Source organism: Ahaetulla prasina, chromosome 2, assembly GCF_028640845.1.
Source record: "Ahaetulla prasina isolate Xishuangbanna chromosome 2, ASM2864084v1, whole genome shotgun sequence".
NCBI classification, from domain to species: domain Eukaryota; kingdom Metazoa; phylum Chordata; class Lepidosauria; order Squamata; family Colubridae; genus Ahaetulla; species Ahaetulla prasina.
The window spans coordinates 28,857,761-28,874,503 of NC_080540.1; the positions used below are offsets into that span (position 1 = coordinate 28,857,761).

Consider the following 16,743-nt stretch of genomic DNA (forward strand, 5'->3'; position numbering starts at 1 on the left):
ATCTTTTCTTTTATGTAGACTGAGAGCATATGCACCAAGACAAATTCCTTGTGTGTCCAATCACACTTGGCCAATAAAAAATTCTATTCTATTCTATTCTATATTTTCATTTGTTCTCTAATCTGGGCGCAAGTTAAAAGAACTATCTTGTGTTGTGATGCTGAGCATGTATCTGAAATTGTGTAAACTACTCAAATTTAGAAAGGCTTTCAATCTGCAGATGTTAATTCCTGCAAAATAGTGCTAGGTTTTTTTTCTCCCTTCTTTAGTTAAAGAAATCTTGTGGTTTCCTTTTGTTATCTTCTGACCAGGAGAAGTTGAAGGAGTGAGATGAGCCCCAGAAATTCTGCCTCCTTTTGAGCAGTTGCCAAGGCAATTATTAACCACTTGAGCTTCCTAACCCATTTTGGAGCAGAAACTCTTTATACTCTTGGAATCAATAAACTCTAATGACGTGTAGTTCTTCCGTTGTTTCCTTCCGGGTGTTCGTTTTTCATTATCTGACCTAGTTGCCATCATGGCTAGTAATATGGAGCCCCAAATTGGAGTCCACCATGGGGAGAAACCAACTTCAGGAGGCCAATTTCTAGTGTTTTTTATGTAGGCCAGTCCTTTGAAACCAGATCAACTTTCTAAGAATCAATCAACCAGGAAATATCAAATAGAAAAGGTGAATAAAAAGTCAGGCCTTCAACAGAACATAAATAGCAACTAAAAGGATACAAAGTATATACTCTGTAGAAAAAAAGGGTCATTGTGCAATAGACAACAGAGGATAAATAAATTAGCCTGAAGGAATCCCAAAGCATTTATTGCTTATATATTCCTTGAATAATATACAAATTTACTGGCTGGATGCCTGCCATAGGATTCCCCATCTCACCCCACCCCACTTCTTCCACGGGTCCCATGAACGCATCCATATTTTCGAGAGAAATCCCAGGTGTCCAGAAGCAACAATCAAACCAGTTTCATTCTTTTTTTTTTATTTCTTTTTGTCACAACAGTAAACACAAACAATTGTCATAGATAAAACAACATATTTTGAAGAAAATATATACATATATGTAAAAAAATATATGCATCAACTATATCAATTTGATATGATGAAGGGAACAATAGGAAAGGAACAGTAGGCACTTTTGTGCTCTTATGCACGCCCCTTATAGCCCACTTAGGAATGGGGTGAGGTCAATAGTAGACAATTTTTGGTTGAAGATTTTGGGATTTTGAGTAGAGACTATAGAGTCAGGTAATGAGTCAGGTAATGCAATCAAGATCGAAGTGGTTACCATTAAGTTTAAATCTATTGTTTGCTCTTGTATTGTTGCGATTGAAGCTGAAGTAGTCTTCAACAGGAAGGACATTGCAATAGATGATTCTATGGGTTAAACATAGGTCCTGTCGAAGTCGACGGAGTTGTAAGTTTTCTAATCCTAGGATTTTAAGTCTGTTGGTATAAGGTATTTTGTTGTTTTCGGAGGAGCGAAGAACTCTTCTAGTAAAATATTTCTGGACTCTTTCTATTGTATTTATGTCAGAGATATGTTATGGGTTCCAGACGGATGAACTGTATTCAAGAATAGGTCTGGCAAATGTTTTGTATGCTCTAGTTAGTAGTGTAGAGTTTTTAGAAAAGAAGCTGCGTAAAATTAGGTTTACAACTCTTAGGACTTTTTTCGCTATGTAGTTGCAGTGGGCTTTGGCATTAAGGTCATTTGATATGAGAACTCCAAGATCTTTGACAGAGTGGGGGGTCATCAGTTAGGTAATGTCCATCAAGTTTGTACTTGATGTTAGGGTTCTTTTTTCCAATATGTAAGACTGAGCATTTGCTGGTTGAGATTTGGAGTTGCCAAGTTTTAGACCAATCGGAAATTAAGTTGAGGTCTTCTTGAAGGGTAGAAGTATTATTAGTGGTATTAAATAGTTTGACATCGTCAGCAAAGAGAACACAATAACTTGAGATGAGGTCGCAGAGATCATTTATGTATAGTATAAAGAGCGTTGGTCCAAGAACACTACCTTGGGGAACGCCACTTTCGACAGGAACAGGATTAGATATAGCGTTGCCAATTTTGACCACTTGTCTGTTTGACAGGAAGGCATTTATCCAATTGTGAAGAGGTCCCGAAATGCCGTAGGATTTTAGTTTGGGGAGTTTATCATGTACTACTGAATCAAAAGCTTTGCAGAAGTCTATGTAGATTGCATCTATTGCTTTTCCTTGATCGAGGTTGGTAATCCATATGTTTTTGCAGTGGAGAAGTTGTAGATTACAAGACATTTTTTTTCTGAAACCAATTTGTTTATTTGAGAGAAGATTGTTTGTTTCGAGATGGAGTGTAATGGATTGGTTTATGATGGATTCCATTACTTTGCATGAGACACAACATAAGAGAGATAGGTCTGTAATTTTCAACAAGGCTTGGATCTCCTTTTTTGAAGATAGGGATGACTGTGGCTAGAGACCAGAGTTTTGGAAGGGAACTAGTTTTGAAGGCTTTATTAAAGATAATGCTTAGGGATTCAGCTATATTAATTGAAAGTTTTTTTAAAAAAGTATGCACATAGTCCATCTGGTCCAATAGATAATGATGGTTTCAGGTTGTGAAGGGCTTTTTCAACATTATCTTCCGTAAAGTCTACGTGTGTTAGGTCATTGTTTTCTTCTGTGGAGTCTATATGTATTGAGTCGTCGTTAACATTTTTGATGTTAACAACATTCTAAGTAGCTTTGCTCATTTCAGCCCCGCTCAAGCTCCATCGCAGGCATCATTCCCGGCCTCCTCGGTCTTCTCCCCCCTCGCAACCCTCCCCCTCCCGACTCAGTTACAACTGAGGTTCGGTCGCTAGTAAACCATCAACATGGAACAGGGCATGCGCAGAGCCCAGCAGAGGACCGCAAAGGCCGTCGTTGCTTTAGGAGACGCTCTAGGCAGGAGCAGTAAAAGAGGGGCTCTAATAGGGCTTTGCCCCTCTAGGACGCAGCCGCGTCTGGGCGGGCGGGGGAACCTGTGGAGGGAGCGACTTGCAGCTGCTCTTCTCCGCCTCCGAAGCCCTGAGGGAGCGGAGCCCCGCCCCCTTCTCCCCCTCAAACCGGGAAAGGGGCGGGGCGGCTGGGTGGGGGAGGGTCCGCCGTGACCGAAGGCGGCCTCTGAGGGAATTTCCTGCCGTCGGGGCTGCGCTGAAGCCGGAGACCGAATGGAGGCCCGGGGGTCTCCCTTGAAAGCGAGGCAGCCTCCCGAGGCCCCAGCTCCGAGGCTGAGCCCGGGGGGTTCCGCAGCTGCCGCTCCCTGGAAGCCGAGGGGCCCCGGGCGCTCTGCAGCCGCCTGCACGGGCTGTGCCGGGGGTGGCTGCGGCCCGAGCGGCGCAGCAAAGCCGAGATGCTGGACCTGGTGGTGCTGGAGCAGCTGCTGGCCCTGCTGCCCCCGGAGCTGTCGGGCTGGCTGAGGGAGTGCGGGGCGGAGAGCTGCGCCCAGGCGGTGGCCCTGGCCGAAGGCTGCCTCCTCGGCCCACCAGCCGCCCCGGAGCCCGGAAAGGGGCGGCAGGTGAGGGACTTTTCTAATTCTTCTTTTTCTTCCTTACAGATAAACACAGAGAAAAGACATCCAGAGAACACGTGTGGGGATGGTGTAAAATAGTATGTGGGAATGACTGCAGGATGGGGACAAGTCATAGACTGGATGCCATAAATTAAAAGACAATCTCAATTCCCACATGGTGATGGAGGTGGAGGGGTGGGGGGAAAAATCATAAAAAGCTTTGCTAGTTTTGCTGCAAGTAAAAGGAGAGAATGGGAAAAATGCAATATTCTATTAATGTGACTATAATGATGTTATAGCTAATATTCATAGTCGTGGTCCAACTTGAAGACCTGATAAATGGTTCCTCCAGACCAGGGACTCATTCCCCAATCCTGTACCCAACAATAAGGTAAAGGTTCCCCTCGTACATATGTGCTAGTTGTTCCCGACTCTAGGGGGCAGTGCTCATCTCCGTTTCAAAGCCAAAGAGCCTGCGCTGTCCGAAGACGTCTCCCTGGTCGTGTGGCTGGTATGACTCAATACCAAAGGCGCACAGAATGCTATTACCTTCCCATCAAAGATGGTCCCTATTTTTCTAGTTGCATTTTTTATGTGCTTTCGAACTGCTAGGTTGGCAGAAGCTGGGACAAGTAATGGGAGCTCACCCTGTTACGCGGCACTAGGGATTCAAACCGCTGAATCTCTTTCCAACCTCTCCATCGACAAGGAAAGGCCACTATTGCTAAAGGGGAGGAGATAAAGAAGCAGCTCCTGTTCAGAAGGAAAATAGGAAATAAAAAAAGAAGCAACTCACAAAAGTGGCAGGCGTTTATCCAGAAATAACAGCAACTCACAGAGTAGGAGTTCTCAAATTGTCTCATTTTGACTTTGGTTGGAAAAGTACAATTGGAGGGGGGAAATGTAAGGCAAGCGAACTAAGATGGTTAAAGTCATTTGAAAGTGGATCATAAGCCAGACTTTTCTTTCAGTTGCAGGAGCCATCCATTGGGGAGATCTCAGCAGAGCTCCAGGGAAGAAGAGATCCATCCAATGATTCTGAAGAGATTCTTTTCAGGAGGATCCAACTGGGGACACTTTGCCAGTTAAATGTGGGTTTCTTGTGAGGTTTAAACCCCTTTTGTTCATCAGCCACTTTGAAAACCAAATGCTGAGTCTGTGTGAATTTGAACTTGGTGCCCCCACAGAATGATTCAGTGAGTCTCACTTATTCAACCTTCAAGGGAGGGGTGAAATCCAGCAGGTTCTGACAGGTTGTGGAGAACCGGTAGCAAAAATTTTGCGTAGTTCGGAGAACCGGCAAATACCACCTCTGGCTGGCCCCAGAGTGGGGTGAGAATGCAAATTTTGCAATATCCTTGCCCCTGGAGTGGGGTGGGAATGGGGATTTTGCAGTATCCTTTCCCAACCACACCCGCCACGCCCACCATGCCACGCCCACAGAACCGGTAGTAAAAAAAAATTGAATTTCACCTCTCCTTCAAGGTTGTTCTGGGGATGCAAACGAAGGATAATTCACAAGAGTCAACAAAAACAACAACAGAGTTGGAAGGGACCTTGGAGGCCTTCTAGTCCAACCCCCCAGGCAGGAAACCCTACACCATCTCAGATAGATGGTTATCCAACATTTTCGTAAAAATTTCCAGTGTTGGAGCATTCACAACTTCTGCAGGCAAGTCGTCCCACTTTTTAATTGTTCTGTCAGGAAATTTCTCCTTAGTTCTAAGTTGCTTCTTTCCTTGATCAGTTTCCACCCATTGCTTCTTGTTCTACCCTCAGGTGCTTTGGAGAACAGCCTGACTCCCTCTTCTTTGTGGCAGCCCCTCAGATATTGGAACACTGTTATCATGTCTCCCCTAGTCCTTCTTTTTATTAAACTAGACATACCCAGTTCTTGCAACCGTTCTTCATATGTTTTAGCCTCCAGTCCCCTAATCTTTGTTGCTCTTCTCTGCACTCTTTCTAGAGTCTCAGCATCTTTTTTACATCGCGGCGACCCAAACTGAATGCAGTATTCCAAGTGTAGCCTTACCAAGTCATTATAAAGTGGCATTAACACTTCACATGATCTTGATTCTATCCCTCTGTTTATGCAGCCCAGAACTGTGTTAGCTTTTTTGGCAGCTGCTGCACACTGCTGGCTCATATCTAAATGGTTATCCACTAGGACTCCAAGATCCCTCTCACAGGTACTACTATTGAGCAAGGTACCACATATACGGTACCTGTGCATTTTGTTTTTTTGCCTAAATGTAGAACCTTACTTTTTCACTGTTGAATTTCATCCTTCAAGGTTGTTCTGGGGATGCAAACGAAGGATAATTCACAAGAGTCAACAAAAACAACAACAGAGTTGGAAGGGACCTTGGAGGCCTTCTAGTCCAACCCCCTGCCCAGGCAGAAAACCCTATACCATCTCAGATAGATGGTTATCCAAAATTTTCTTTAAAATTTCCAGCATTGGAGCATTCACAATTTCTGCAGGCAAGTCGTTCCACTTATTAATTGTTCTGTTAGGAAATTTCTCCTTACTTCTAAGTTGCTTCTTTCCTTGATCAGTTTCAAATCATTGCTTCTTGTTCTACCCTCAGGTGCTTCGGAGAACAGCCCGACTCCCTCTTCTTTGTGGCAGTCCCTGAGATATTGGAACACTGCTATCATGTCTCCCCTAGTCCTTCTTTTTATTAAACTAGACATACCCAGTTCCTGCAACCGTTCTTCATACGTTTTAGCCTCCAGTCCCCTAATCATCTTTGTTTTATCTTCTCTGCACTCTTTCTAGAGTCTCAGCATCTTTTTTAGATTGCGGCGACCAAAACTGAATGCAATATTCCAAGTGTGGCCTTACCAAGGCGTTATAAAGTGGTATTAACACTTCACATGATCTTGATTCTATCCCTCTGTTTATACAGCCCAGAATTGTGTTGGTTTTGGCAGCTGCTGCACACTGTGGCTCATATCTAAATGGTTGTCCACTAAGACTCCAAGATCCCTCTCACAGTTACTACTATTAAGCAAGGTACCACATATACGGTACTGGTACATTTTGTTTTTTTGGCCTAAATGTAGAACCTTACTTTTTTCACTGTTGAATTTCATTTTGTTAGATAGCGCCCAATGTTCAAGTCTGTCAAGATCCTTCTGTAACCTGAGCCTATCTTCTGGAGTGTTGGCTATTCCTGCCAGCTTGGTGTCATCTGCAAATTTGATGAGTTCCCCATCTATCCCCTTGTCCAAGTCATTGATGAAGATGTTGAAGAGTACTGGGCCTAAAACAGAGCCTTGGGGTACTCCACTGCATACTTCCCTCCATGTGGATGTAGTTCCGTTGAGGACTACACGTTGAGTGCGGTTGGTCAGCCAGTTACGAATCCATCTGGTGGTGGTGCTGTCTAACCCACATTTTTCTACTTTATCTAGTAGTAGGTTATGGTCTACTTTATCAAATGCTTTACTGAAGTCCAAGTAAATTATATCGACAGCATTCCTCTGGTCTACTAATTTTGTCATTTTGTCAAAGAATGCAATAAGATTAGTCTGGCATGATCTGTTTTGACAAACCCATGTTGGCTTTTTAACAGCTGCTGCACACTGCTGGCTCATATCTAAATGGTTATCCACTAGGACTCCAAGATCCCTCTCACAGGTACTACTATTGAGCAAGGTACCACATATACGGTACTGGTGCATTTTGTTTTTTTGGCCTAAATGTAGAACCTTACTTTTTTCACTGTTGAATTTCATTTTGTTAGATAGCGCCCAATGTTCAAGTCTGTCAAGATCTTTCTGTAACTTGAGCCTATCTTCTGGAGTGTTGGCTATTCCTGCCAGCTTGGTCTCATCTGCAAATTTGATGAGTTCCCCATCTATCCCCTCGTCCAAGTCATTGATGAAGATGTTGAAGAGTACTGGGCCTAAAACAGAGCCTTGGGGTACTCCACTGCATACTTCCCTCCATGTGGATGTAGTTCCGTTGAGGACTACACGTTGAGTGCGGTTGGTCAGCCAGTTACGAATCCATCTGGTGGTGGTGCTGTCTAACCCACATTTTTCTACTTTATAGTAGTAGGTTATGGTCTACTTTATAGTAGTAGGTTATGGTCTACTTTATCAAATGCTTTACTGAAGTCCAAGTAAATTATATCGACAGCATTCCTCTGGTCTACTAATTTTGTCATTTTGTCAAAGAATGCGATAAGATTAGTCTGGCATGATCTGTTTTTTTCCTTTTGTGTAAAGACAGATGCAAAATATGAGTTAAGTAGATCTGCTTTCTCCCAGTTGCTTTTCACCTTCTTGCCATTTCCTCCCAGCAATGGGCCAATTGTTTCCTTGACTTTTTTCTTGTTTTTAACATGTTGGAAGAAGCTTTTTTTGTTATTTTTTTACTTTTGTCACTAGCCTTTGTTCGTTGTGAGCCTTAGCTTTCCTCGCTTCATCTTTACAGGCTCGGGCTTTTTGCTGATATTCTGCCTTAGTTATTTGCCCCTCTTTCCACTTTTTATACTTGTCCTTTTTGTCTTTCAATTTGTCAGATAGTTCTTTATGCATCCATGCTGGTTTCTTTTGAGATCTATTATTTTTCTTCTTCATTGGTATTGTGCTAGACTGCGCTTTTATAATCTCACTTTTCAAAATTTCCCAAGCTTCTTGAGTTGTTTTCCCCTTGAGGATTCTCATCCATGGAATCCTTCTCAAGCTCTCTCTAAGTTTATTGAAATTAGCTCTCTTAAAGTCCAAGACTCTAGTTTGACTTTGTTCTACTACTTGTATTTGCTTAATGTCGAATTCCAATACTGCATGATCACTTGCCCCCAAGGTTCCTGTAGCTTCAACACCTTCTATCATTTCATCTCTGTTAGTGAGAATTAAGTCCAGTATGGCTGATCCCCTTGTTCCCTTCTCTACTTTTTGGGAAACAAAGTTGTCTGCTAGGTTTGTTAGGAACCTGTTGGATCTTCCACTTGGTGCAGAGTTTGTTTCCCAGTTGATGTCAGGGTAGTTAAAATCCCCCATTACTACTGTGATGTGCCTCCTACATACCTTAGTTAGCTGACTAGCAAAAAGTTCATCTACTTCCTCTGTTTGGTTGGGTGGCCTATAGTATAGACCTATGACAATATCATTTTCCCCCTTTTATATTGACCCAAATGCATTCAAGATGATTTTCATCATTGTTGTCCTCTATTTCTGTAGAGATGTAGTTATTTCTTATATATAGTGCAACTCCACCTCCTCTTTTATTTGGTCTATTTCTTTTAAATAATTTATATCTCTCTAGCTGTATGTTCCATTTGTCAGTTTCATCCCACCAAGTTTCCGTAATGGCAACAATATCATATCTGCCCTCATTTACTTGAATTTCTAATTCACCCTGTTTATTCCTCATACTCTGTGCATTGGTGTATAGACATTTGAGTCCATTTGGATTGACCTTGTGTTTACTCTCTACATAACCTGTGTTGTGCCTGACTGCCCCTACTTTCTTGCCACCTGTTGGATTAGTGCACATGGTATGGCACTCACTATTAAATGCTTGGTTTTGCTTGATAGCGGGGCTGATAATCTTACCCACACAGACATCTATGTTACTTGCACTGATAACCCTATTAATTTTGGATTGCTGGGGACAGAAATTTTCTGTATCAATTAATTCTCTGTCCCCACTGTTCAGTTTAAATGTTTATCCAGAAAATCTGTGAATTTATTGCTAAGTAACTCAGTTCCTTTCTTTAATGGATGCAATCCATCTCTTTTGTACAGTTTTTCATTGGACCAATTGCAGACATTGTGACTAATAAAACCAAAGCCTTCCCTTTTGCACCACTCCTTTAGCCACACATTAAACTCTACTACACGCTGGCCTGCCTTTACCTTTTTGTTTCTTATATACTGGTAAAACCTCTGAAAAGATAAGCCTACAACCTATACTATTAAGTTCATACCCCAAGCTCTGGAAATCATTCTGCACAGAGAGTATATCCTTTTGGGACAGATCATTTGTGCCAAGATGTATAATAGCATCAACATCAGAATCCTTACTGGCATTCTTGACTATCTTAAGAATACACCTCTTGTCTCTGCTGGCAGTAGCACCAGGTAGACACCTGACCTCTTTCAAAACCTCCATATCCTTTCCTAAATTTACATCCCTTATAATTGAATCACCAATCAGAAGGTGGCTTCTCTTTTTGGGTACCGTGCTCTTCTTGTGTGACCGACCTGTAATACCTGATTCACACTTTTCCAAAGTAAGTTCTTCATCTCGGACCATGATCCCCTGCTTGTTTGAGTTATCAGTATCACAACTACCTTGATCTGTCACTTTAGTGTCCCTATTAAGGTCAGCAAGGCACTATATTATTATACTGGGACACTGCAAGAGCTTTGTTTTTATGGTTCACAGTTCTCACCCTGCCAGATCCCACGGTTGTCCATATTGCCCTTCTCCTGCAGGATCTTTGTGGTAGAGGGGGCTGATGGCATGGCAGCTGGAATGGCTGAATTGGGCACCTAATTTCTGCTTGGAGAGCAAGATTAGAGATTCTAGATAGGTAATCTGTCCACGTAGACTGCTAATTTGTTTACAAAGAGGACAGTACCCAAATTTGAATAGAGTACTGCGAAAGACAGCTGCAAAACAAGTGTTGCACTGAACTAAGTCAGTCATTTTGAAATAGGATAAAATCAGAATCTCAAGTGGACTAACCCTGAATATATTATTGCTACTTTTGATTTATAGTGATTAGATTAGATTAGATTAGATTCGCGCGCTGTTAGAGAATGAAATGGAGGCTTTTTTGTCTGAACTCAACCCCAATCTGTCCTCACAACAGCAGCTTCACCCATGTGCTTTTACAATTCACGAGTCTTGTATTTTACAATTACATGAGTCTTGTATTTGTAAAATGTAATTACTATGTTAAACGATTTTAATCTTTCTTAATATTTTTCTAAAGACTTTGGAAAAGCAAAATAAAAGCCATGAAGCAAAACAATACCAATTCTAAAAAAACGGCTTCAGAAATACCCCAAAGTCTCCACTGAAAAATAAATTACGGGAAGGACAAATTTCTCATATAAAAACCTCTAATTCAAAGTTGACACATTTTAACGATAAGACTGTTGGTCAAGTGATGTCTGTTACGTGTTTTTAATGTGCTTTGTTTTTTGTTGTATTTTTCTTTATTCTGTTTTTAAAAGTTAAAAGTTTAATAAAAATTCTTTTAAAAAAAGAAAGAAAGAAAACATTAGAGAGGACTGTCTTATGGGGAAGGTTTTCTTTTTCTTTCTAGGACTCTGATCCCTTTGAGGAGGTGGCTGTGGACTTCACAGAGGAGGAGTGGGAGCTGCTGGATTCGGGCCAGAAGGCCTTGTGCAGGGAAGTCATGCTGGAGGTTTCTATGAATTTGGCCGCTCTGGGTAAGGATCCTTTTTGCTCCGCGTTCCAATCATTGGGAAAGGTGTTTTCATTGGGTGGTAAATAGGGAAGTTACCTCCACTAAATTGCATAAAGCGGTCAGAACTCTACCTGACCATCACCTGTAAAACCTTTCCTAATTTCACAAAAATCAGAGTCAGAATGTTTAGTATGTAGCTAAGATCCACTGGAGGAGCCACTGCCTCAGGCAGCCCCATTCAATTCCCTTTGGTTCCCTTTAACTGCCGGGGCCCCCAGATCATAATAATCCAGCACTTCCTGGGTAATTTTGTCCAAGGTTGTCCACACAGTCACTTTCTTAGAATACAGCAAAGGCCTTGGCAGAAATGCTCACCATAGCTTTCTGAAAGGCCTTAGATGCTGTGTGGAAATGCCTGGCCAGAATGACCTTATCAGCAGCAAAACCTTCATCTGGTTCAGGGCTGAAAAATCCCCTGGATACCATTAGAGTCACCTGGATAACAATTTGCACCCACCATCTCGTAGCTGACACACAGCTGGTGCCAAACCTGATGCTCAGATGGGCATTTTTCACTGGGCATTTTTCTCCATCATTGTAAACTCTAATGACAATTTATTTTCATTTTTCTAAGCAGGCGATAGTAATGGTGATGATCTGGGGAATGAGAATGAAAAGCAGCCACCATTATTGACATTACCTAACATACCACATTGGAAACCACAGACATTTTCAGAATATGAGGGCGATTTCAGTCTAAGCAAAATGATGGAAATTTGCATGAACTGTGGAAAGAGCTTCATTAGTTCGAGTAATCTTAATTTCCATCAGAGCAGCCACATAGGTGAGGGGCTATATACCTGTCCAGAATGTGAAAAAAGCTTTTGTCAGTCAACAGAGATGATTTGTCCTAAAAAGATCCACATAGGGACCAGACCATATAATTGCCTGGAGTGTGGAAAGAGCTTTTTTGAGAACAGTGATCTTACTCGACATCAAAGGAGCCACACAGTGGACAAACCGTATAAATGCCTGGAGTGTGGAAAGAGCTTCACTCGGAAAGGAAAACTTAATTCTCATAAAAAGATCCACACTGGGGAGAGACCGTATAAATGCATGGAGTGTGGAAAGAGATTTATTGACAGCTGGCACCTTACTTTTCACCAAAGGATGCACACAGGGGAAAGACCATATAAATGCTTGGAGTGTGGGAAAAGCTTTAACTGGAGCAATAATCTTATTCGTCACGAACGGATCCACACTGGGGAAAGACCATATAAATGCTTGGAGTGTGAGAAAAGCTTTAAATGGAGTAATAATCTTATTCGTCATGAAAGGATCCACACTGGGGAGAGACCATATAAATGCGTGACGTGTGGAAAGAGTTTTGCTCAAACAGTACATCTTAATAATCATAAAAGAATCCATACGGGGGAGAGACCATATAAATGTTTAGAATGTGGGCGAAGGTTTAGTTGTAGCAAAAGTCTAATACATCATGAAAGGATCCATACTGGGGAGAAACCATACAAATGTGTGGAGTGTGGAAAAAGCTTTGCTCAAGCAACACATCTTAATTCTCATAAAAGGATCCACACTGGGGAGAGACCATATAAATGCTTGGAATGTGGAAAAAGCTTTGCTCAAACATCTCATCTTAATTCTCATAAAAGGATCCACACGGGGGAGAGACCATATAAATGCATGGAGTGTGGAAAAAGCTTTGGTCAACAAGCACACCTTAATTGTCATAAAAGGAGCCACACAGAGGAGAAACCATATAAATGCTTGGTATGTGGAATGAGTTTTGGTTGGAAAGTATGTCTTACTCGACACCAAAGATCTCACACAGGAGAAACCATATAAATGCACTGAGTGTGGAAAGAGCTTTGCTCGGTGAGAGAAATAAGAATTATTCCTGTAAAGAGAAGGAACCGTATTTATTGTTTATGTAACCTAAGACTCCAGCTGTTAGACATTAGATATGGAGTTGTGTAAGAAGGGACTTTAGTGGGTAAAAACAGAATTATAAATTGATTAGTACATTCTATGTCAGGTATGTACATTGGCAGGAAAGGAGCGGTCATGCTAAATTTGATAGTTGCTATGACCGAGGTAGGTCAGTTATCGGGAAAGTGCTTGTCCGGGAAAAACAGGTGTTATGTAGCCAAAACATATGTAAGAAAATAAGCAGCATTAAAGAGGAGGAGGTTTTGACTCTGAAACTGTATTTAAACGTGTAATCATATGTATTCTTTGCTCTCGTTGCTGTACATATGAGCACAAGGGGGGGGTATTTTTGCAAAAGTTAAATAAAGCTCTTTTTATTGTTCATGTCTCCCCTGATGTTTAATTGAGTGGTTTAAATCTCACAATTGGATAGGAAATGTTCATTCTCACAAAAGAACCCACGCAGAGGAGAGCCCATATAAATGCTTGGCATGTGGAAAAAGCTTTAACTGGAACAGAGATCTTACTTGTCATGAAAGAATCCACACTGGGAAGAGATCATACAAGCGCACAGAGTGTGGAAAGAAATTCAATCAGAAAAGTGCTATTAATCATGAAAGAATTCATATAGGGGAGAGACCATATAAATGCACTGTGGAAGAAACTTTGCTTAGTTAAAGGTAAAGGTTCCCCTCGCACATACGTGCTAGTCGGGTGCTCATCTCCGTTGCAAAGCCGAAGAGCTAGTGCTGTCCGAAATTACGTACCTTCGAAAGTGCTAGGTTGGCAGAAGCTGGGACAAGTTACACGGCAGCACTAGGGATTCGAACTGCTGAGCTGCTGACCCCTCAATCGACAAGTTCAACGTCCTAGCCCCTGAGCCACCATGTTTTGCTTAGTTAGATTAGTTTAGTTAGATTAAATTAGATTAGTTAGGTGCACTTAATTCCCATAAAACGATCTACAGAGATTTGGGACCATATAAATACACGTAATGTGGAGAAAGGTTTAACAGTCACAAGACGCTCATGAAAGAATCCACACAGGGAAATTCCATATTAATGCATGGACTGTGGAAGTAATTTTGCTGGGAAGGAACATGTTTATCATCACGAAAGGATCCATGGCAGGAGGAAACCTTTTAAATGAACGAAGTGGAAAGGCCTCTAGAAGAAATTTATCTGACTTGCCATTAGAGGATTCACAAGGGGGAGAAATCATGTAAATGCAGAGTACCGAAAAAGTTTTACTCAGGAAGGACACCATAATTCTCAAAAGAAAGCACCCACAAGAAACCATGTAAGTCCATGGAAGGAAGTTCAGAACAAGCTTTCTGATCCCAGATACTGGAATTCATTCAAAGGAGCCAGCTCTTCTGTTCTCTAGTTTGACCTGCATTTTTCTTCTCCATGTGGAAAAGGATGCAAAATAGCAATGAAGCCCTTCCGTTTCCCCCGTTCCCCATCAATAAGCTGGCAGGAATAGCCAACACTCCAGAAGATAGGCTCAAGATACAGAAAGATCTTGGGCACTATCTAACAAAATGAAATTCAACAATGAAAAAAGAGGTTCTACATTTAGGCCAAAAAAACAAAATGCACCAGTACCGTATATGTGGTACCTTGCTTAATAGTAGTAACTGTGAGAGGGATCTTGGAGTCTTAGTGGACAACCATTTAGATATGAGCCACAGTGTGCAGCAGCTGCCAAAACCAACACAATTCTGGGCTGTATAAACAGAGGGATAGAATCAAGATCACGTGAAGTGTTAATACCACTTTATAATGCCTTGGTAAGGCCACACTTGGAATATTGCATCCAGTTTTGGTCGCCACGATGTAGAAAGGATGTTGAGACTCTAGAAAGAGTGCAGAAAAGAGCAACAAAGATGATTAGGGGACTGGAGGCTAAAACATACGAAGAATGGTTGCAGGAACTGGTTATGCCTAGTTTAATGAAAAGAAGGACTAGGGGAGACATGATAGCAGTGTTCCAATATCTCAGAGGTTGCCACAAAGAAGAGGGAGTCAAACTATTCTCCAAAGCACCTGAGGGCAGAACAAGAAGCAATGGGTGGAAACTGATCAAGGAAAGAAGCAACTTAGAACTAAGGAGAAATTTCCTGACAGAACAATTAATCAGAGGAACAACTTGCCTTCAGAAGTTGTGAATGCTCTAACACTGGAAATTTTTAAGAAAATGTTGGATAGCCATTTGTCTGAAATGGTGTAGGGTTTCCTGCCTGGGTAGGGGGTTGGACTAGAAGGCCTCCAAGGTCCCTTCCAACTATTATTATTATTATTATATTATTACTATCTTTAGTAATTACTATAATATTATTACTTTATTACTATAATATTATTACTTTATTACTATATTATTATTATTATTATTATTATTATTATTATTATTATTATTATTATTATTATTATTATTATATTACTATCTTTTTCAACTAGATGACTAATGGCTTAATTTCCTGGGGAAAAAAACCTATATAAAATAAAACTTGCATCATCATCATCCTAGCCTTTGTGTATCCACTGCAGGACGAAGGTGTCTTCTGCATTTTTTCCAACCAATATGGTCTTGAGCTTTCCTTTGCCAGCTGTGCCTGCAATACTTGCTGATGTCATCACTCCCTCCTGTTGTAGGGTTTTCATGGATGCCTTTTAACAAGTGAAATCCAGTCTATGTCGGCCTTAGTTTACCTGCCATCAGTTCTATTTGCTAGGTAACCAGCAAATAGATGTCAATTTATTTTACTCTTGATATATTGTATATTTTCATTTGTTCTTTAATCTGGGTGCAAGTTAAGAGAACTATCTTGTCTTGTGATGCTGAGCATGTATCTGAAGTTGCGTAAGTTACCCAAATTTAGAAAGGCTTTCTAAATTTAGAAAGGGACCGATCTCCCTTTGCTGCGTCACCTGCAAAGTCATGGAATCTATCATCAACCAATCCATTACCTCACACTTAGAAACTAACAACCTACTCTCCAACAAACAATTTGGTTTCAGGAAAAAATTATCATGTAACTTACAACTTCTCCACTGCAAAAACATATGGACTTCAAATCTTGATCAAAGCAAATCAATAGATGCAATCTACATAGACTTCTGCAAAGCTTTTGACTCAGTAGTACAAGATAAACTTCTCCTAAAACTAACATCCTATGGCATCTCAGGACCCCTCCACAAATGGATATCTGCTTTTCTGTCTAACAGACAACAAGTGGTCAAAATTGGCAATGCTTTATCAAATCCTGTTCCTGTCAAGAGTGGCGTTCCTCAAGGCAGCGTCCTTGGAGCAACACTCTTTATACTATACATTAATGATCTCTGTGACCACATCTCAAGTAATTGTGTTCTCTTTGCTGACGATGTCAAACTATTTAACACCACAGACAATACTTCTATCATTCAAAACGACCTTGATCATCTAACCGCTTGGTCTAAAAATTGGCAGCTCCAAATTTCAACCAGCAAATGCTCAGTCTTACATATAGGAAAAAAGAACCCAAAAGCTAAATACATACTAGATGGACATTACCTTACAGACGACCCCCATCCCGTTAAAGACCTTGGAGTTTTCATGTCAAATGATCTAAGTGCCAAAGCCCACTGCAACTACATAGCAAAAAAAGCTCTAAGAGTTGTAAACCTAATCTTGTGTAGCTTCTTTTCCAAAAACACCACACTACTAACCAGAGCATATAAAACATTTTGCTAGACCAATTCTAGAATACAGCTTGCCTGTTTGGAACCCTCACCACATCTCTGACATCAATACAATTGAACGTGTCCAGAAATATTTCACAAGAAGAGTTCTCCATTCCTCTGAAAACA

General features: G+C 41.2%; 1 protein-coding gene across 1 annotated transcript; it reads left to right on the forward strand.

Moving 5' to 3' along the window:
• The first annotated feature begins 517 nt into the window (after positions 1-517).
• LOC131190457 (zinc finger protein ZFP2-like) lies at positions 518-15,377 on the forward strand. Its single transcript, XM_058167781.1, has 6 exons — positions 518-524; positions 2,985-3,123; positions 3,233-3,551; positions 4,523-4,636; positions 10,841-10,967; positions 11,580-15,377. Exons 1-6 carry the CDS (start codon positions 518-520, stop codon positions 12,809-12,811), a joined length of 1,938 nt encoding a protein of 645 aa, XP_058023764.1. The 3' UTR covers positions 12,812-15,377.
• Positions 15,378-16,743: the final 1,366 nt, after the last annotated feature.